Source organism: Zootoca vivipara, chromosome 11 (assembly GCF_963506605.1).
Source record: "Zootoca vivipara chromosome 11, rZooViv1.1, whole genome shotgun sequence".
Lineage (NCBI taxonomy): Eukaryota > Metazoa > Chordata > Lepidosauria > Squamata > Lacertidae > Zootoca > Zootoca vivipara.
In genome coordinates, this window is record NC_083286.1 from 35,014,091 (window position 1) to 35,035,025 (window position 20,935).

At 44.1% G+C, this 20,935-nt stretch overlaps 1 protein-coding gene across 2 annotated transcripts in view; it reads left to right on the forward strand.

Annotated features, from left to right (window-relative positions):
• The first annotated feature begins 12,095 nt into the window (after positions 1–12,095).
• HMGCR (3-hydroxy-3-methylglutaryl-CoA reductase) overlaps positions 12,096–20,935 on the forward strand; it is a 28,133-nt gene continuing 19,293 nt past the window's right edge. The window contains exons 1-3 of one of the 2 annotated variants that reach the window (XM_035099954.2): positions 12,096–12,285; positions 16,009–16,196; positions 16,934–17,045. In XM_035099954.2, coding sequence (XP_034955845.1) covers positions 16,032–16,196; positions 16,934–17,045 — 277 coding nt within the window. In that variant the 5' untranslated portion in view covers positions 12,096–12,285; positions 16,009–16,031. Of the gene's footprint in view, positions 12,286–12,346; positions 12,458–16,008; positions 16,197–16,933; positions 17,046–20,935 lie in introns of those variants that run through there. The other variant, XM_035099955.2, reaches the window with a different exon arrangement.

A 20,935-nucleotide genomic window follows, 5' to 3' on the forward strand; every position in this document is an offset into this window, starting at 1 on the left:
GCAAGGTGTGAAGGAATAAGTAGCAGCCAGGTGAGGGGATTAAAGGAACCAGGACAGATTGGAACAATGTACATTTTGTACTTAGCAACCTGTAATTAATATTAAATAACGGTAACATAATTATATAACTGAAAAATCTAAAGGATTCCAACAGCCCCAACACAGTTGATGAGTTATATTGCATGAAAAATTGCAAAATTAGATTATCAGGTGATTTTTAGATGAAAGTTGTAATTATTGGATTAATGTCATACTTTTCTGATTTTAATTAAACCCTGCTTGTAAGTACATCCATTCATTCTGATGCAATTTCTGGCAGATGTAATGCAGAAAACATCTGCTTACACCTTTAAATACATAAACAGATGTCACACCATCTGATATTTAATACAAAACCTATAGTAAATCTCCCCTGTAGGAGATTGTAGAAATAATATTTCTATTATTAAAAGAAAGCACACCTGAGTGGTGAACACAATAACCTGGCCCAGCTTGGAACAAGAGATGCTATCTTTCTCTTATTTAAAAGGAATAAGAGAAAGGGATCCATTTCTCCATTGCGTCTTTTGCTATTTTCACTGCAGGGGAGGAGGTTCTTATTCTACCCCTACAACACATTGATGAGAACTAACTTTTTATGCATTAGATTAAAAAAAAAACCCAGCCCTACCATCAGATTGAGTGAGACAACCAACCCAGGCAGGGGGTGCTATGGGTGTGACTGAGTAGCCCCCACAGACACTCCCCAGGGTCCTCCTCCCTCCACCATTCCTATCCTACTGAGCCAGCAACCCACCAGTAGTGATGCTTGCTTGCTGCTGGCCTGGGCAAGTGAGATGTTTCCCAACATATCAAAGACAGCACTGATGGGAAAGACCCATAATCATAGCAGCCAACTCCTTGGGGTCGATGTCCCTTTGCCCCCCCCAATATTTTATTGGGGGGGCCCTGCCCCATGTTGATGGACATTGGCACTCAAATGGTATGCATATGCCACATATTGTGATCAATTATGCAGGGCGGGGCTTACCTGCCTCCCCCCCAAATATTTTGTTCAAGTTGGCACCCCTGTCCCTAATCAGGTGAGCAGGCATTCCAGCAGGCATAACATATGTATTGCTCTGCTCACATGATAATGTTGGTGGTGATGGCTATGGTGCCGCTGCTGCTTCGCAGCATTTGAGTGGGAAGTGAAAAGACACCAGGTGGAGCAATGAGCAAGCAGCACCAAAGTGTTGGAGGAAAGAGCTGCGTGTGCCCCACATACTGCCCTGCACTCCCTATGGTAGCCTGCTGTCCTGTAGTGCAGTAAAACACACACCTTGTTTCTCCATGATAAAGTAAGATTGAACTGCCTATCGATTGATTTATGCATGTAGAATGCAGAAGGCACCATCTTTAGTGCCTCAGGAAGGAAGTTGCCTTGGGTTGGTCCTGGTTAGGTGATTGATCAAAGTAAAAAAAAAAAAACTACGGTAATTAAAATATTTTAATCATGAACCGATCTATGAATACGTGAAGTTTAACACATATAGTTGTTGTTGTTTAGTCGTTTAGTCGTGTCCAACTCTTCGTGACCCCATGGACCATAGCACGCCAGGCACTCCTGTCTTCCACTGCCTCCCGCAGTTTGGTCAAACTCATGTTCGTAGCTTCGAGAACACTGTCCAACCATCTCGTCCTCTGTCGTCCCCTTCTCCTAGTGCCCTCAATCTTTCCCAACATCAGGGTCTTTTCCAGGGAGTCTTCTCTTCTCATGAGGTGGCCAAAGTATTGGAGCCTCAGTTTCATGATCTGTCCTTTCAGTGAGCACTCAGGGCTGATTTCCTTCAGAATGGATAGGTTTGTTCTTCTTGCAGTCCATGGGACTCTCAAGAGCAGGCATCCCCAAACTGCGGCCCTCCAGATGTTTTGGCCTACAACTCCCATGATCCCTAGCTAACAGGACCAGTGGTCAGGGAAGATGGGAATTGTAGTCCAAAACATCTGGAGGGCCGAAGTTTGGAGATGCCTGCTCAAGAGTCTCCTCCAGCACCATAATTCAAAAGCATCAATTCTTCAGCGATCAGCCATCTCACTTCCATACATCACTACTGGGAAAACCATAGCTTTAACTATACGGACCTTTGTAGGCAAGGTGATGTCTCTGCTTTTTAAGATGCTGTCTAGGTTTGTCATTGCTTTTCTCCCAAGAAGCAGGTGTCTTTTAATTTCGTGACTGCTGTCACCATCTGCAGTGATCAAGGAGCAACACATATAGTAGCGCTGTTGATTACAGTGTGCTGCTGATAGTGCCATGGTTGAAGGTTTGATCCCCATAAGGGACATCTGAATGTTCCTGCATTGCAGGGAGTTGGACTAGATGGTCCTAAGGGTCCCTTGCAACTCTGTGAATTTATGATTCAAGCCTATGAGTCAAGGTATGCTATATTTATCATAGAACTATGCTATATTTATCCTAATAGCAGAATTTGGTCAAAATAAAGTTCTGCTGGATCTGGATTTGACATTAATAAACTAAATATAGCTCAATATTCAAATAATGGACCGATGCCACTTCTACATGGAATTATGACTCAGATTTTTACATAAGAACAAACAAAGGTCCACCTGCACACTGTCTTCAGTGCAATTTAATGAAATGACAAGCATAGATACAGTACCTAGAGACCAGGACAGCAGGCACTAGTCTACACAATTCCATGTTTTACAAGGCATACAGAAATGAAATACAGTATATAATCTATCTTTTCATGCAAAGCAGCAAATTTATTTATTTGTTTCTTATTTGCATGAGGTAACTTGTTTCTTTTTAAAAAACTGATGACCCCCAGTGGTGCAATGGGTCAATGCATCTGGCTGTTACCAAGAAAGTTGGTGGTTCAAGTTCACACAGGGACAGCTGTGGGCAGGGTTCCTACATTGAAGGGGACTGAACTAGACAACCCTCAGGTCCTTTCCAACTCTACAATTATATGATTCTATGGTTAACATAGTTAATTACATTCATAAATTAGTTACTTAACATAATCCAACATTCCTCAGTACCCACACCCACAGGATTAGTAAAATTCATACTTATGTAACTGTTCTCACTATCCTATGCAAATATGTACTTCTTGAAAATAACCTGGAACATTCTCACGTAAGTTACACTTTAAAAAAAATATTCCACCCCTTTACTACTTGTGCACAAACTAAAAGGTAATTTAAAGTTTAGTTATTAATTGCCATTCACTGATATTCTTAAAATACCGCTATCCTAGTCTGAATCCCAGGAATCCTTGTTTGACGAAAGCTCTTGTTTTTGAAATTATCATTTGGATATCTGACCGGATGCATTTTACATTCTACCTTAGGAGATTGGGAATGCAAGCAGACAACATAGGATAAATAATAAGTCCTTCCTATTTCTCTCTTCTTCTTTTCTTCTTATATACGTCTGTTCTTTTTATCTTTCTTCTTCTCTCTCCCTCTCTCTCTACTATGGTGTCCTCTGCTCTCGGCTGTTATTGGGGTTCAGGATTACACACACTTGAAGGTTGTGGTGGATGGATGGAAGGACCCTGGATAAGAGCCAGGGAAGGGAAGACTTCCCAGGGTGAGCGACTGGAAGAAGACAGGAAAGCTCCCAGGTGAGAGCTGTAAGGGTCCACTATTTTTTCTGTGAGATAAGGGGTGAAGAGCAGTGCTTTTTTCTAGATAAATAGGTGCTGGTACTCACCATGAAGATATTACAGTAAGTGCCACACAACAACAAAAGAGGTGCTGGTACTGTGTACCCTTGCGCACCCCCTGAAAAAAGCACTGGTTAAGAGCTAGGACTCTGCATTTTCTTTTTTCTTTGGTTTTATCTAGATTCATTCCTTTTATTGTATCACGAAAAAAGCTTTAATAAAATCTTACGGGGAAAAAGAAAGAAAACTATGTTCCTGTCTCTTCAGTACCAAACATTTGTATATCATTTACTTATTCATTCAAAAGGGAGGATAGACTGGGTTTACTCCTGCCAAGAAGTTAGCTAGACTGATATGAAAATTTTAAGGTGCTGTGGTATTTAGAGCACATTTCCACTGCAGCGTGGTAAAGGTAAGAGAGAGAAGTTAGTGGCTCAGGCCTTGCCAAAAACCTGAGATTTTGCCACTCCACCCCATATAGATTCAGGAGCTTGATGCAGAAGCCCTGTTCACAATACATATTATTATTTGTGAAATACTGATGTGTGGTGTTGGGAGAGGGATTGCACCTGCTGCTTGTGCCCCAACACCATTGATCTCAAGAAATCTTCCCTGCTTTTGTATTCCTTAACTGAACTTGAGGAGGCAAGGCAAGGATAGCAACACACACCTTCAGTGAACCTTAATTGCCATTTTTACAGTGAACCCTAACTGAACCGTTTGACTGAAGACCATGTTTCCAAATAGGGGACCTAAAAAAAAGCACATTTAAATCCCACAGGTGGTTGGTTGTATGCTTAGGACCGTAAGTGACTTTTGTTTTCTGTTTGGGGCGTTATGTGGAGGAGTAGGCAGCCATTTAGCGCGGTTATATAGGTGGAAGGGCCACACACACCATTAATTTTACTGCGCATCTGAATGAGTAACAGAAGCAATTGGCATATCCTGGTCAACGGGAGGCCTTTATTACAGGGCCAACTGCCTGAGGCAGCAATCCTATACCAGATGAGCAAGTCCCAGTCCCACTGAACTCAGGGCGGCTTACTTCTGAGTAGCCATACCCCTTTACCAGTATTCAACACTTACAGTCGGCCCCAGAGGGTGACTTGTGACGCCTCTGTGAAGTGCTTGCACAACTAATTGCAACGTGTGTTTATTTCACCTCCTGGCCTGCGGCTCCTCTTCGTCGCCGTCGCTCTCAGGGACGGAACCCTCCACTATCGTCTCATCGCTGTCGGTCTCGCAGGTGCCGCCTCCCTCCGACATGGCTGCTACTTACGCCTCTCACCCCCCCAACCCCCTCTCAGGGACTTTCTTTACTCTTTGCCCGAAGCCAGTTTCCCCCTCCTTGCAAACGACCACAGGATACCCGGCCCAAACGAAAGCCGCCTTCTCCTCAGGCAACACTTCCGCCCCTCGAGACTCTCCGAGGGGAGACGCGGTGCATTTCGGGGGTCGTAGTCCTTCGCGCAAAATACTGGTCCCTAAGGCAAGGAGCGTTTATCATGCGGGCATTGGGAGGGAGGGGGGCGAGGGTGTCAAGCGAAAGGGCATCCGAAAACACGCATTTATTTAGTGACTTGTCGTTGTCGTCGTTGTTTTCCAGAGCACCTTACAGAAGGAAAATACTTGGGATGTTGTTGTTGTTGATGATGATGATGATTTTATTTATACCCCGCTCATCTGGCTGGGTTTGCCCAGTCACTCTGGTCGGCTCCCAACAACAGACTATTAAAAACACGATAAAGAGGTAGCTGTGCAAGGCGGCTGCTTATAACGAAAACAAATAAATTACAAACGAGAGTAAGAGATGAGAAAGTGCTACCCATTAGCCGGGCAAAACACGGGGACGATTGCCAGCCGAGAGAGATCACTTGGCAAGATTTCTGAATCTTAACTTCCGCTGCTGAAATACAATTAAAAAGGTATGCATTTGATAGGGAGTTACAGGTTGTGTGCATTGGCCTAATGTCAGATTTTATTGGTAGAATCTGGATCCATAACAAAATGCTTTGGGTTTCAAGCAGAATGTGGAATTTACCGTAATCCACTTAACCTGGAGCAATTATTTGTATTATTGTAAAAAAATAAAAATTGAGTATAAAAAACAAATATAGGCAAACTTGTAGAAAAGTCCTTGCTTGGTAACCACACATGGACTTCCCTAGTATACTGCATGCAGATTGTGACCATGTATTTCTTCAAATGGTTGAAATGATTTCAACTCTAGCATCACAACTAAAGTTTTCTCAAAATACTCTGTGACAGAGAGCATATAATCAAATCCCGCAGGTGCAAGCAATTTTTGTAGGTTTTTTTTTTTAATTACCGGTAACCATATTTAAGTATGACCACTGTGGCCAGAGGAAATAGCTTCTCTGGCTGCCATTCACCACCCAGGCTAGAGGGTTTTTACCCTGTTCCTGTCTCTTCAGATCTGCCTTTTGTTGTGCTTTGTTGAACTACTTTGAGTGTAATATGGAAAAGTTGTATACAACTACTAACCTAGCTGCAATCTTAAGCACACTTACCTGGGAGTCAGTCCCTTGACTTCAATAGGACTTTTTTTCTGTGACAGACATGACTAGGATTGCACTATATTTTTTTTTCCTTAACAAAGCCCTAGTAACTACCATTTTGAGGTCACAGGGTAGGTTACAACAAATTTAAAATGCAGTAGTAAAATCAGTTAAAACTGTTGGTAACTACTCTGTTTTTCTATGGGTGCTATATAATTATAATAATTGCTATTTGATTACAGTTCTATTTCATTACCATGTTATTATTATATTTATATGTCACAATAGTGACACAACAGATGTGTGAATAATTTGCAGTATGTGTGTACTACAGAATGGCTTGCTGAAAAATATTAGGGAGGCATTGACCCCGTCACTAAGTACCGTACTATACTATAGTGGCATGTTCTGAAATGACAAGCCTCGTAGCCACATCCTTCTGAGTCTACATAACAAAAACAAAGTTTTGACCAATGTAGACTATGGGTTTCAATACTAAGCCACCTTTTTTCTCCCCTCACCCCCAGCCTAGGATTTTGATCAGAATGCAGGGATTTTGGAATTTTTCAAAATAAAAGTAGCAGCACCTTTTCCTGCTTAGATTATGTGGTGGGTTTCCCTCTGAGAAAAAATTATTTATTTGACATGCAAAATATTGGCACAAAGCACCCCAGGAAATAAGTGTCAGCACTTTATCCCTGCTCCACAGCACTGCTGTATAAAAACTTCAAGCTGCAAATGATAAAGGAAACAACTGACACAGAGGGCAGCTACATCAGAGGCATAGCTGGGGCAGCGGGGGGCGGCACTTAACAAGGGGCCTGCAGAGCGCCCAAGCCATGTGTCTCTCCTGGGAGTGATTTGGTGTCTCGGGCACCTGCAGGCTCTGAGTCTGCACTGTTTGAAAGGGCAGTGTGGGGTTTGCATCCACCCGCTGCCTCCCCCTCAGCCGCCCTACAGCGGCTCAGACACTGATATTCTAGTATGCCCTGCCCTGTGGGCATCTCACCCTGTGGCACCTTGCCCCACCCCCATGCACCCCAGGTGCCCAAGGCAGCTCGCTACACTAGTATTACAAGTGAAATTAGGTCCACTTCCCATGGCCCATGGAAGGGACGCAGGTGGCGCTGTGGGTTAAACCACAGAGCCTAGGGCTTGCTGATCAGAAGGTCGGCGGTTTGAATCCCTGCGACGGGGTGAGCTCCCATTGCTCGGTCCCAGCTCCTGCCAACTTAGCAGTTTGAAAGCACACCCAAAAGTGCAAGTAGATAAATAGGGACTGCTACAGCGGGAAGGTAAACAGCGTTTCCGTGTGCTGCTCTGGTTTGCCAGAAGCGGGTTTGTCATGCTGGCCACGTGACCTGGAAGCTGTACGCCGGCTCCCTCGGCCAATAATGCGAGATGAGCGCGCAACCCCAGAGTCGGTCACGACTGGACCTAATGGTCAGGGGTCACTTTACCTTTTACCCAAGGCCCTAACTAATATTTGTGGTCCTAATAGCAAATGCCCCCGTCTTTTGCATCTGTTTTCAACAATGATCGATTCTGTTGTAACTAGAGAAGTATGCTTGAAAGTGATTGGCCGAGAGAAGGGCTGTAGCTCAGTGGGTAGAGCATTTGCTTTCCCTGCAGAAGGCCTCAGGTTCAATCCCTGACAGCATTTCCAGGTAGGGCTGGGGAAGAGTCCCTGCATGAAAGCTTGGAAAGCCATTGCTGCCAGTTAGAGTAGAGTCTAGACCAGGCATCCCCAAACTGCGGCCCTCCAAGATCTCATTTGTTTGATTTAGAGGCAGGAGTGGAGAATTTTAGACTCCCGTTCCCAATGGCCAGGGGTAATGGGAGTTGCAGTCTACCGACACATGGAGGGCCCCTGTTCTAGAGACATAATTGTGCCTAGTGCTTTCTAAACACAAGCGGTCAGGGCCAGGCCCATGCCCTGAGGGGCTCAAAGCTCAACACAGGGAGCAAAATGGAGCTAGAGTGCACAAGGAAATAAAATGTGAAATATGAACACCTTGATATGAGACAGGTGTTTCCAGACTGTGGCAACTGTATGGCTATCTGCCACGATTGGCTGTAGAATTGAGTCCTCTGCGGGCTTGGAAAGTCAAAATGAGTAGGTGGTGCGGGACAATGCCCACAGGTCTCCCTGCCTTCCCCCAGACCTGAGGTCCAAGCCTGAAGCGGGCTTGTAAGCATGTTCACAAGCTTCCCTTTGAGCAAGAACCTTGATTGCCTTGTGTTCCTGATCAGGGGAGGCTTACAACCCCTCTTCAGACCTTTCTACTTATTTTTAATATTAAATTTATATACTGACCTTCATCTGTACATCTCAGGACAGTTCACAGCATACAAATGGAATATAAAAACACAAAACACATAATAAAAACAAGAACCTCCCCCCCCCAAACCAATAAGATGGGCCTGGCATGCATAGCCTCACATCACCACAGTGCGCCCCTCCCCCATTTAACACCTGAAGAGGTCTTTAGTCATTAGCATCATCTTTTGAACCTATGGGGACAGCAAGGAGGAAGATGGGGTTAGTCGTTGGATGCTTCAACTGGAATTTTAAAATGCAAACAACCTCTTGCTAACATAACATTATGGCAATTTGGGGGGTAGGAGGAACTTCTGAGCAGACAGGATTTTTGCACGTTCACACCAGTCGTGTCACACCAATATTGCTTCCAGATGGCCTGTTTAACAAGCATTCATTGGAGGGATTAGACAGTACTGACTCCTTAATTAGTTTTTTTATTTAATTTTGCAAAGATTAGATGACTTTGTGTGAAGCAAATATTCTCCCACACTTTCCAGTGCATTTCCTCTACCACATTCCTTATTGCAAAAGGTCTGATGGGTGGGAATGGGACAGGTGTGTTCTGCAAGAGCTCCAAGTCAGCTTTAATTGTGCAGCCTGAATTTACCACACCAAGAGCCTTTGTGTTCCATCAGTGCAAAGAGATTTAGCAGTGATTTGGTCTTTGTCCACCAGGTGTAACTGTAGGATAGCATTGCAGGGTGAGTCCAACATCAAATGCTTGATGTAAAGAGATTGAGAAAAATTGCATTAACCTCAGAAAGAACTGGCCACATGCAGTTTCAGGGCAACAATTATTATTATTGCAGGTGTATGCAGGCATGGATGTAATTAAAGTGTGTGGACCTCCACTCACTTCAGAAATTGTTTAGCAATACTCCTCCATTATTGCCACCACACAAGTGTTGCTTACCGTAACTCCATTTACTTCCTGCTGCAATTGATGTTTAAGGGAATCAAGTAATTGAACTCAGGGAATTCAGTAATTGTATCGGCATGTGGATGACAGGCATACTTTGTTCAGTGACTATACCTGTAACTCAACTAATACAGAAAATAAGGAAGTTAAATTTTGCCCTGGTGTATCTGTTTTACTGCATTTGTTCCCCGCAAAGTCCACTGCTTACAAATGCCTCTCCACCACTTACAATCATGTGTTTAACAAATTGGGCTCTAGTACCCCAAGCCTTAGGGACGCGGGTGACACTGTGGGTTAAACCACAGAGCCTAGGGCTTGCCGATCAGAAGGTTGGTGGTTTGAATCCCCGCGACGGGGTGAGCTCCCGTTGCTTGGTCCCAGCTCCTGCCAACCTAGCAGTTCGAAAGCACATCAAAGTGCAAGTAGATAAATAGGCAGCATCTTAAAAAGCAGAGACATCACCTTGCCGACAAAGGTCCGTATAGTTAAAGCTATGGTTTTCCCAGTAGTGATGTATGGAAGTGAGAGCTGGACCATAAAGAAGGCTGATCGCCGAAGAATTGATGCTTTTGAATTATGGTGCTGGAGGAGACTCTTGAGAGTCCCATGGACTGCAAGAAGATCAAACCTATCCATTCTTAAGGAAATCAGCCCTGAGTGCTCCCTGGAAGGACAGATCGTGAAGCTCAGGCTCCAATACTTTGGCCACCTCATGAGAAGAGAAGAATCCTTGGAAAAGACCCTGATGTTGGGAAAGATTGAGGGCACTAGGAGAAGGGGACGACAGAGGACAAGATGGTTGGACAGTGTTCTCAAAGCTACGAACATGAGTTTGACCAAACTGCGGGAGGCAGTGCAAGACAGGAGTGCCTGGCGTGCTATGGTCCATGGGGTCACGAAGAGTCGGACATGACTAAACGACTAAACAACACAACAGCGGGAAGGTAAATGGTGTGCTGCTCTGGTTCGCCAGAAGCGGCTTTGTCATGCTGGCCACATGACCTGGAAGCTGTACGCCGGTTCCCTCGGCCAATAACGCGAGGTGAGCGCCGCAACCCCAGAGTCAGTCACGTCTGGACCTAATGGTCAGGGGGCTCTTTACCTTTACCCCCAAGCCATACGCTATAATAAAATGAGCTGGTCTTTAAAGTGCCACAAGGCTTTTTGTTTTTTTGTTTTTTAATGCAATGGACTGATAAACTACCCTTCTAGAAATGGGTAGACATGAGGGAAGGAGTCAGAATGGGTGGCCCGAGAGAAGATTGCAGTTGTCTGTGCAAGAGATCATTAGCGAGCCAATGGGCCAATAATAAAGAGCAACATGTTCTGCAATAGTGTAAAGAGGATGTGGGACATGACTGAATACTGGGAACAAAGGAGACAGTAATAGCAGGTAATCAAGAGATCAATCAATGGCAAGCAACAGTGGACACCGCTGGTACAGTTGGGTATGTTGATGATAACATATAAGTCATACCTCATGTTGCGTCCGCTTCAGGTTACGTTTTTCAGGTTGCGTCCTGCGCCGAACCTGGAAGTACCGGAACAGGTTACTTCCGGGTTTTGGTGCTCACGCATGCGCAAAAGTGCTACATCGCGCTTTGCACATGTGCAGAAGCGCTGAATCACAACCCACGCATGCGCAGATGCGGCGCTGCAGGTTGCGAACATGCCTCCCGCACGGATCATGTTTGCAACTCGAGAGTCCACTGTATTTCTCTTCTGCAAATTATAGGATTGCTGCTGCTGCTTCTTTAGCATTCAATCGGTAAATATAAAGGACCCCTAGACGGTTAAGTTCAGTCAAAGGCGACTACATACAGGGGTGCAGCACTCATCTCACTTTCAGGCCGAAGGAGCCGGCATTTGTCCACAGACAGCTTTCCAGGTCATGTGGCCAGCATGACAAAACCACTTCTGGCACAATGGAAGACTGTGATGGTGTTACCGGGAAATTGGAGGGGTGTGTGTGTGAGAGACCTCCCCCCAAAAAAGCCTTGCCTCTCCACACCACAAGGCAAAGAAAGAGCCTCTGCTGCACATTACCAAATCTAGCACACGAAAGCTCATACCAATGACAAACTTAATTGGTCTCTAAGGTGCTACTGGAAGGAATTTTTTGCTTGTTTGTTTCAACTACGTCAGACCAACACGGCTACCTACCTGTAACCAAATCTAGCAATTCACTGATAAATGTATCTATGTACTGGCTCAATGTGATAACTTTTAAAATTCATAAGAAATCACATCATTGTATCAATCTTCTCAGTTCCAATGGCATTTACGACCCAGGGAAGTGATGTTTAACAGGAGAGCAGAGCACCTTAATCCCCGAGATAGATGTACGTACAGTCCTCACTCAGAGCAGCAGTGAAGGCGGGTCGGAAATATGTGCAGAGCCCTCTGAGCTTTCTTCTCTCCCGCTGACCAGCGCAAAGCCAATTGGCTCGCGGAAGCCCAAATGCGAAAGAAGGCCAGCGGCCGCGAGCCACTCAGAAGGCGACGAGGAGATTTGGGCGGCGACTCATTGGCCGCTGTTCCCGTGGCGAGATGGCGCGTGGCCCCCTGCTGATCAGTCGGGCGCTGCGCCGCTTCCCTTTCGCTGGTTGCCAAGGCGACGGAGCGGGGTGACGTGAAACCTGGGCTGGGCGTGGCGAGCGCTTGCTATTGGCTACGCGATCGGGCGATGGCCGCTGGCCGGGGTGTCGCGAGCCTGGTGTCCTTGCGTAGCGGGGAGAGCGGGCGCTTCAGTCTGCGGCAAAGGAGCAAGGGAGAGAAAGAGGTACAGCAGGCCGACGGAGAGAGGAAGCTGCCGGTCTTGCCAACCCCAGCCGTTGCCTGAAGGAGGTACTTGGCCGCTACAAGGGGAGCGTCGCCGCGCTGGGGGCAGAATTCTAGGCAGGCGTGCCGCGGACAGCCTCTCCTTCCGCGCGGAGGGGACCTTGTCCGCCTCCTTTCCTCCTTCTTGAGGGAACGCCGAGGCCTCCGAAACCGGCTGAAGTGCCCGCTGTCTTTCGGGGTACCGTCGGCCGAACGATGGCAGGGTGCGCGCGTGGGGAGGGGAAGCCGAGGGTGGTGGCGCCGCTGACGGTTGCCCACCGGTCCATCCCCGGCGAAGGAGGCGGAATGCCCTTCCCTGGCGGAGGTGGCCGTAGCAGGCATAGGCAACCTTGGCTCTCCAGATGTTTTTGAACTACAACTCCCATGATCCCTGACCATTGGCCCTGTTAGCTAGGGATCATGGGCTAGCTAGAGTTGTAGTTCCAAAACATCTGGAGAGCCAAGGTTGCCTATGCCTGCTAGAGGCTGGGATTTGGCGGTTTCCTCAAGGGGTTCCCTGGGCGTGGGAGACCGAAAAGACAAGACGCAACTAACCGAGCCCATCCCGGCCTGGAACTTTCCACCGGCCTCCCTGCTCCGTCCTTCGGGTCCTTGTGGGCAGCGGTCAAGGTCCTTGTGGGCAGCATCCCTTGACCGTGGCCCTGGGAGGAAGGGCGGGGGGCGGGAGGAGGAGGCTGGTTCCTTGGCTACTACGGCAGGTAGCATCGCGGAGCGGCATTCGGTCCAGCGTTACGCATTCAGGCTGAGGAGAGATTACCATAACAAGCCTAAAAGAGGAGCATCCTGAAACTGATCTTTGCTCAGGAAGATGCGGCTGTTTCCGGGGGGAGGGGCGGCGGTGGCAGAAATCAGCTGCAGTATGAATATGAAGACCCCATTAGCAACTATGGTTCAGATGGTCGTTGCTAATCGCTTCCCCACCCTCTCTTTATTCAGGCTGCATTTTTCAGTATTTGCGTAAGGAAGGGTGCTTTTGGGGTGTGGTTGGTGGCAGCATATTTGCGGAGCAGTAGTGCTCAAGGTGATCCGATTATCGCTTTTAAGAATTTAATTATATTTCACTGATAAGTATTGCATCTCATTTCCATCAAGGACTGGGTTGGATTTCCTTGATAATTAATACTATGTAATTGGTTGGATTTCCTTGATAATTAATACTAGGAAGTAATACCAGTGAATTAAATAGCACGTTTCCAAGCACTGTATTGCTTTAATTTGGGAACAAGTGGTGATAATTCCAATGCAATCATAATTAACACCAACTTCATATTTATATATAAGTGACTATTATTTTGGAATTTCCATTTGTCCATAATCATGCTGAGTTTATTGTGCCTAAGGAAAGTAGGAAACGGGAGTGGCTGCAGCTAGATACAATAATAATGTATCTGTGAATTTCTATACAAACTGCTTGGTCAGAATAGTTGGTTTAAGTGACTACTGAAAGGTAAAAGTGCTCAATAAATGGTACTCAAAGAAGGTTACTTTGTAAAGTGTAATATCTACATGTGGGTTTATAAAGCTAAGTGAAATCTAAAATGCTTAGTCATATTCAGGATATTATACAAATTAAATGAATAAACCAGTCACATTCCTGGTTTCTTAAAGTTAGAGCCTTCTAGAAGGTTTGAAGCTTTCGTCCCACAACATATCACATTCTTTATTTGGAGACTTGGTATTCATTGAAGAGAGGATATATTTATCTTTGTGATTATGAAGTGCAATCTTTGCAAAATTATGTTCAGTAGCAGAACCTCTCATAAAGGGGCAACAATAATTGCTTAAGGGAGATGAAGATCCTGTTTAATGGTCTGAGTGGGAGACTGTGTGCACTAAACTAAAGCCTTTCTGACTCGTAACTGACCACTATTTCAAACACTACTTCAAACTAATCATATCTGAGAGTGTGACTTTTTAGCATTCATACTTCACAGGAGACTTAGGCAGTTATAATGAAAATGTCCAATATGACTTATTCTTGAAATATTCTGTACCAGCTTTCTGGAAGATTAATGAAGATGTTACGTGATTGGTGATATTTTTGAGAAAAGGTTATAGTGGCTAGCCTGATTGATGGAAAATAAACCCAGATTGCTTCTGAATTATTTGTTGTGGCATTAATGGAGCCGAACTCCCACTTTGTCTTGAAATATTTTGTGTATGTTGGCTTAAAATAGATTTCAAAGTACTGTAAACTTAATAAGGACTGAAACAAATTGACGAAAAAGTTTTACATGTCTCATATTTAAGTGCACTTAATATGTACAGCAACCTATTTACATGTAGCATTAGTAGATCTGTAGCGGACTATGCTAACAGTATTATATTTGACAGGGCCAGCACACGAGTATTGACAGAAATTAGGTTTGTTTTTATGAGGGAAAAGATACTATTTAAGATTCAGTGGGAACCTGTATTTTAATTTTGCCTATAAAGCCTAACTTTGAAATAGACACAGCATTGTGTTTTATATAAGTTAACCCAGGCATCCCCAAACTTTGGCCCTCCAGATGTTTTGGACTACAATTCCCATCATCCCTGACCACTGGTCCTCTTACCTAGGGATCATGGGAGTTGTAGGCCAAAACATCTGGAGGGCCGCAGTTTGGGGATGCCTGAGTTAACCTGTAAACTTTATTAAAATAGTTTTAAAACCCAGCATCATTTGAAAACTCTGCATAATTCATCCTTGTAAATGAATTTGTTGGCCCATCCACCCACATATCTCTCTCTCAATCATATGTGGCCTAAAGAAAATAACAACTGCTTTATATTGACCTCCTGAAGAGTTTATCCTCTAGGTCAGGCATGTCAAACATGCGGCCCTCCAGATGTTTTGGCCTACAACTCCCATGATCCCTAGCTAGCAGGACCAGTGGTTGGGGAAGATGGGAATTGTAGTCCAAAACATCTGGAGGGCCGCAGGTTTGACATGCCTGCTCTAGGTGGATTTAAAATTGGGGGTGCAAAGGGAGAAACAGAACATACTGGTCATGCAGTTGTACACAACTAAGATTTCACAGAGGTATTACAACTGAATTAATAGTGCAGTACCCTTGTGAAAGCTTTGTGTCCTGTTCCTTATAAGAGAACAAAGGAAGGTGTTGGCACCATTTTGAAGGGTACATTTAGCAAGACTGTGTGTTGGCCTCCTACATATATTGCAGGTGAACTAGCAAACCAGGATGAAACCCTAGACTGTTTCCCTCATTTGAATGACTTACGGTACATCGGAACACATCTCAAGTAGTGCAGCATATGTGTTGGCACTTTTGCTTCAAACAGTTGAGGCACCACAGGACAAGTAATTTCACAGAGACATTAGGCCCTATGTGCCAGAGAGTTCATAGATAAAATTGGCAGGGAGCTGGACAAAATGACGTTTTGAAGATTCCATCCTACTCTGTTATTTGATGAAGAGATTATGTAAGGCACAAGTGTTGAGGAGTTTTGCCAACTATTGTATCAGTTGCACTTGCTGGCTGGAGGAAGAGCCTCGGTGTGACCCAGCAGGATGCTGCTTAAAGCTTCTTGAAGCATTCTTGGAGGGAAAGTGTTCTCAAGTCTTTTAGAAGACAGGAGTTTTTGTAGTTAATTTTCTGTTTTCATGGATTAATGCTTTAAATATGATAGCTGAGCCATTGTGGAATTCCTTAAAATTTTGACTTTTACCTGAGCAAAAAACAAACAAACTATACTGTATTTTTATTTCTTTGCATTTTGTCTTAGATTTGGGGAAAGAACTTTTGAAAATGCTGTCCAGACTCTTTCGAATGCACGGCCTTTTCGTGGCCTCACACCCATGGGAGGTCATAGTGGGAACTGTAACTCTTACCATCTGTATGATGTCCATGAAGATGTTCACTGGTAACGACAAGATCTGTGGCTGGAATTATGAATGCCCCAAATTTGAAGAAGTAAGAAGTTAAACTTATTCTTTTAAATACTACTTGTCAGTATAAGCATCTTATTTGAAATTCATAATTAAATGTTTCTTCACTGAAGCTACCAGGGTATCTTTTGACTAATTTACATAGATTGCATTCTCTTCCGTTTTGGAGGTCTAAATATATCAGTAGATTGCAGTATAGGGAGCGGGTGGCGCTGTGATCCAAACCTCTGAGCCTCTAGGGCTTCCTGATCCGGAAGGTCAGTCGTTTGAATCCATGCAACAGGCTGGATTCTCATTGCTCTGTCCCAGTTCCTGCAAACCTAGCAGTTTGAAAGCATATCAGTGTGAGTAGATACATAGGTAATGCAGCAGCAGGAAGGTAAACAGTATTTCCATGCGCGACGGCACTTGTCATGGTATCCCATTATACCAGAAGCGATTTAGTCATGCTGACCACATGATATGGAAAGCTGTCTGTGGACAAATGCTGGCTCCTTTGACCTGAAGCGACATGAGCACCGCACCCCATGGTCACCTTTGACTGGACTTAACTGCCCAGGGGTCCTTTACCATTTTTACCTTTAGACTGCAGTTTTTAATGTAGTAAGTTGTGAGTTGTAGTGATTAGTGAAATGCAGTATACTAAGTTGTCAGATAAACACCCAAAATACTGATATGAGTTTTCTGAAACTGCTCCATAAATGCAGTTTACTTACAATTTTTATATTAAAAATGCATTTAGATTATATTTCTTTCTTTCAGGACGTTTTGAGCAGTGATATCATAATCCTGACAATCACACGCTGTATAGCAATCCTTTATATATACTTCCAGTTTCAGAATCTGAGGCAGCTTGGGTCAAAATATATTTTAGGTAAGATACATTGATTTATATAATTATTAATGTATGTCAGTAAAAATAAACAAACAAGCACCCAAGTAAATGAAGGATAATAACTTACTCCCAAACACATGTGCCCTGATCTGTCAATTGTGAACAATGCATAAAAACAAGTTTGTGTATGGGGATTTCCCAAATTGGTGCCAGCATAAGTAAAATTTGGGCCATGAATATGCAGTGGAACAAGAAAATTGCCAGTACTAGAAGGACTTTTTGTTGTTTATGACCTGGGGCAGGTCCTGTTTGGGACTCGGCACCAATCTAACAGAGAAGCGTGCAGCATATAGCACACAAAATATTTCTCAACTGGGTTGAATTCATATTTGCTTTGAGCCAACTTTCACTCATGCAGGAGGAGGGGAGTTAGGGGAGGCAATTTTTGCAGATTGTTCCTTCCCTTTGCAGCTTCCTGAAAATATGTCAGAGGGTTGGAGGACCCTTCAAAACAGCATGAGAGGCAGTGCAGAGGTTATTGGTAAAAACTGCATGAGCCCCATTCTCCAGCAGGGGGCCTCCATAGGCTCTTCGTGTCTTCTGTAAATTGAAGGAAGCCTCTTCCCAAATGGGAAACTGGATCCATTCTGTTATATTTTACAGCAGGGCCATTCCATTGTCACGGGTGGGACACTTGGACCATGTTTTTTGGTATTCACACATGTGTAAGAATGTAAATATACATAAAAATTAACAACCAAAATTTGAACTATGTTCTTAATAAGATACTGAACATTTTACTAATTTTTTATTATTTTTATGGATATTTTTGACAATTTTATTAAATGTTAAAGTATTGTCACGGGTGGGACAAAAAAAGGACATGGGGCTTGAGATAAGTTTGATTTATGGAAAAACTCTGTGAGTTGGGAGGTGAATCAATTATAAACTCAGCATATTTGTTTAAATCAATGTTTATTGGTTACAACTATGCAATCAGAAATTCAGGTTAAGAAATTTAATGATACAAAATTAAGGAAAAAATGCTGTCACGGTTGGGACAATGAAATGTCACGGGTGGGACGCGTCTGGCATACACTTGATTTAACATACAATTAAGGTTGTTAAAAATAGAATAATTACAAAAAACCTTTTGCTATTACTATACTTACTATCTACCATAGCCTACAAAGTATAATGTTGTATTTACAGTGGTACCTCGGTTTACGAACACCTCGGTTTACGAACTTTCGGTTTACGAACTATCCTAACCCGGAAGTTAGTAAACCGAGGTGCCGGAGGTCTACTGAGCGTCCGATGCCTTCGGGGAGGCCGGGCCTTCGCTCCGATGCCTCCTGGAGGCCCGCAGCGAAGGCCCGGCCTCCCCGAAGACATCGGAGCAAAGGCCAAACCTCCCCAAAGGCATCGGAGCGTCGGATACCTTCGGGGAGGCTGGGCTTCGCTCCGATGCGTTTGCGGAGGCCGGGGAGCGTTTCCGTGACTGGGCTGCAGTCACGAAAGTGCTCCCCGGCCTCCGCAAAGGCATCGGAGCCGGGACTTCGCTCCGATGCCTTTGCGGAGGCCGGGGACCGCTTTCGCGGCTCCCCGGCCTCCGCAAAGGCATCGGAGCGAAGTCCCGGCTCCGATGCCTTCCGGAGGCCGGGGAGCGTTCCGGGGACTGCTTTCGCGGCTGCACAGCCCAGTCGCGGAAACGCTCCCCGGCCTCCGGAAAGCATCGGAGCCGGGACTTCGCTCCAATGCCTTTGCGGAGGCCGGGGAGCCGCGAAAGCGGTCCCCGGCCTCCGCAAAGGCATCAGAGCGAAGTCCCGGCTCCGATGCCTTCCGGAGGCTGGGGCTTTGCTCCGATGCCTTTGCGGAGGCCGGGACCGCTTTCGCGGCTGCAGCATCGGAGCAAAGCGGTTAATCCGTTCTAGGGGGTGTTTTTCCTCGTCTAGAACGGATTAATCAACTTCCCATTACTTTCAATGGGAAAGTTCACTTCGGTTTACGAACACTTCGGTTTAAGAACAGACTTCTGGAACCAATTGTGTTCGTAAACCGAGGTTCCACTGTACTAAAATTAAAATCTATTAAAAAAATATTTTCTTGATTTTGATTTGCTGATTTCAACTGTTGGATTATCAATCTCATAGCTGCCAAGTTTTCCCTTTTCTCGCGAGGAAGCCTATTCAGCATAAGGGAAAATCCCTTAAAAAAAGGGATAACTTGGCAGCTATGCAATCTTAAATAAGGCATAGGCCTCTTGGACTGTCATATTCATATGCTGCTTTTGGATTTTGATTCTTTTTCCACTTGTCGGATCTTTAATAGATTTGACATCCTTAAATCCTGGTGCCTGCCTGCTAATATCATCTGAATTATAAAACTCATGGACCTTTGAGATATTATCTTGTGAAATAATAGAACTTTTGGTGTTCTGTTTAGGGCTTTTATCATATACAGTCGTACCTCGGGTTGTGAACTTCGCAAACCGGGAAGTATTTTGCCGCGCGCGCATGCGCAAAAGGCGGTTTGGGCCCTTTTCGGGTTACGAACTTTTCGGGTTACGAACTGCGACCCGGAACGGATCGCGTTCGTAACCCGAGGTACCACTGTAGTGGTTTTGGCGCTTGAGGTGAACTCTCATACACAAGCTTTCGTAACATGGCTATTCTTTATTCTTTTCCGTGGACTTAATGGCAACACTCTTTTAACTTTGGTAACAGCCTTTCCAAGAGATTGTGGGCATTTAAATGACCCAATCTCTGGAATAGTAGTGTCGCCAATTGGCCTAGATTTTTTTCTTTTATCTTTTGTCTGTACTTTCTTTTGCGCTCAGTTTCTTTCCGTCTGTATTCCATAAGTGATTTTGCAGACAAATTCTTTACCAACTTTTCTCGCCTCTTCTTATCTCTGACCCTCTCCTTTTCTTTGAAGCTTTCACATTCGTTTTTATCTTGTTTTAGTTTTTCACGCAGCTTTCTCATACGTTCTGCAGATGTAGTCTTTCCCATTTTGTGTATTGATTCAAAGGTTATATTATCTGTATTACTGTATGTATTCGTACTAGGGTAAAGTAACGGTAACTGCCTTTATGTTCCAGAAGGAACAGCTACTATTGATTCATTCAAGCAGCTGCATTTGGCGCCTTAGTCTTATTGGTTTCCACCAAAAGGCAGCTTTGTGATTGCTTGAGATTGTTCCCTCCAAAATGTATCCCTTTCTAGCTAGTTCCCCTCTCCTCAGTCCCTCAGTCTTGTTTGCCAGAATAAAGAATTGTTACATGAGGAATCTGTCTCCTGTCTGCAGAGAGCTGAAATCACTTGCTGAAATCACTAACTCAAGCTACAACAGTAAAACAAGTTGAAAACTGTCACGGGTGGGACAGAAAAAGAATTATTAAAATTTCATGGTGTTTACATTAATTAACTGCATTTTTATTATTGATAGGTGTGTTATACTCTAATACATACTCCCACAATAAAACAAACATAACCTATAAATTAGTTTTATCACAAAATAAACTTTTGTACCTTTTGCTGTCACGGGTGGGACACTGAAACAGCATCCCATTCAATAATAAAAATAAAATAGAAATAACTTACCTATTTAAAAATTTTCAAGTCCAATGTGTAGACAAAGTTCTTCACTTTAATAATATACCAACAATGACAACCACAATTTTTGTTTATCTTTAAAAAATAATGCCAACCTAAATGAACAAAATTAAGCTACACAATCAGAAAAATGATACTGAAACTTCAAGCTCAGATTTCTCATGAAAAAAAATAATTTCAAATTCTTTTTTCCTTTGGAATATTGAACTTTAATATGTTTAGTTAATGAAACTATAAGTAAAATAAGTATATTTTAAAAATAATTTTTTTCTAATCAGGCTCATTTTTCACGGAATGGCCCAGCAGTTATTC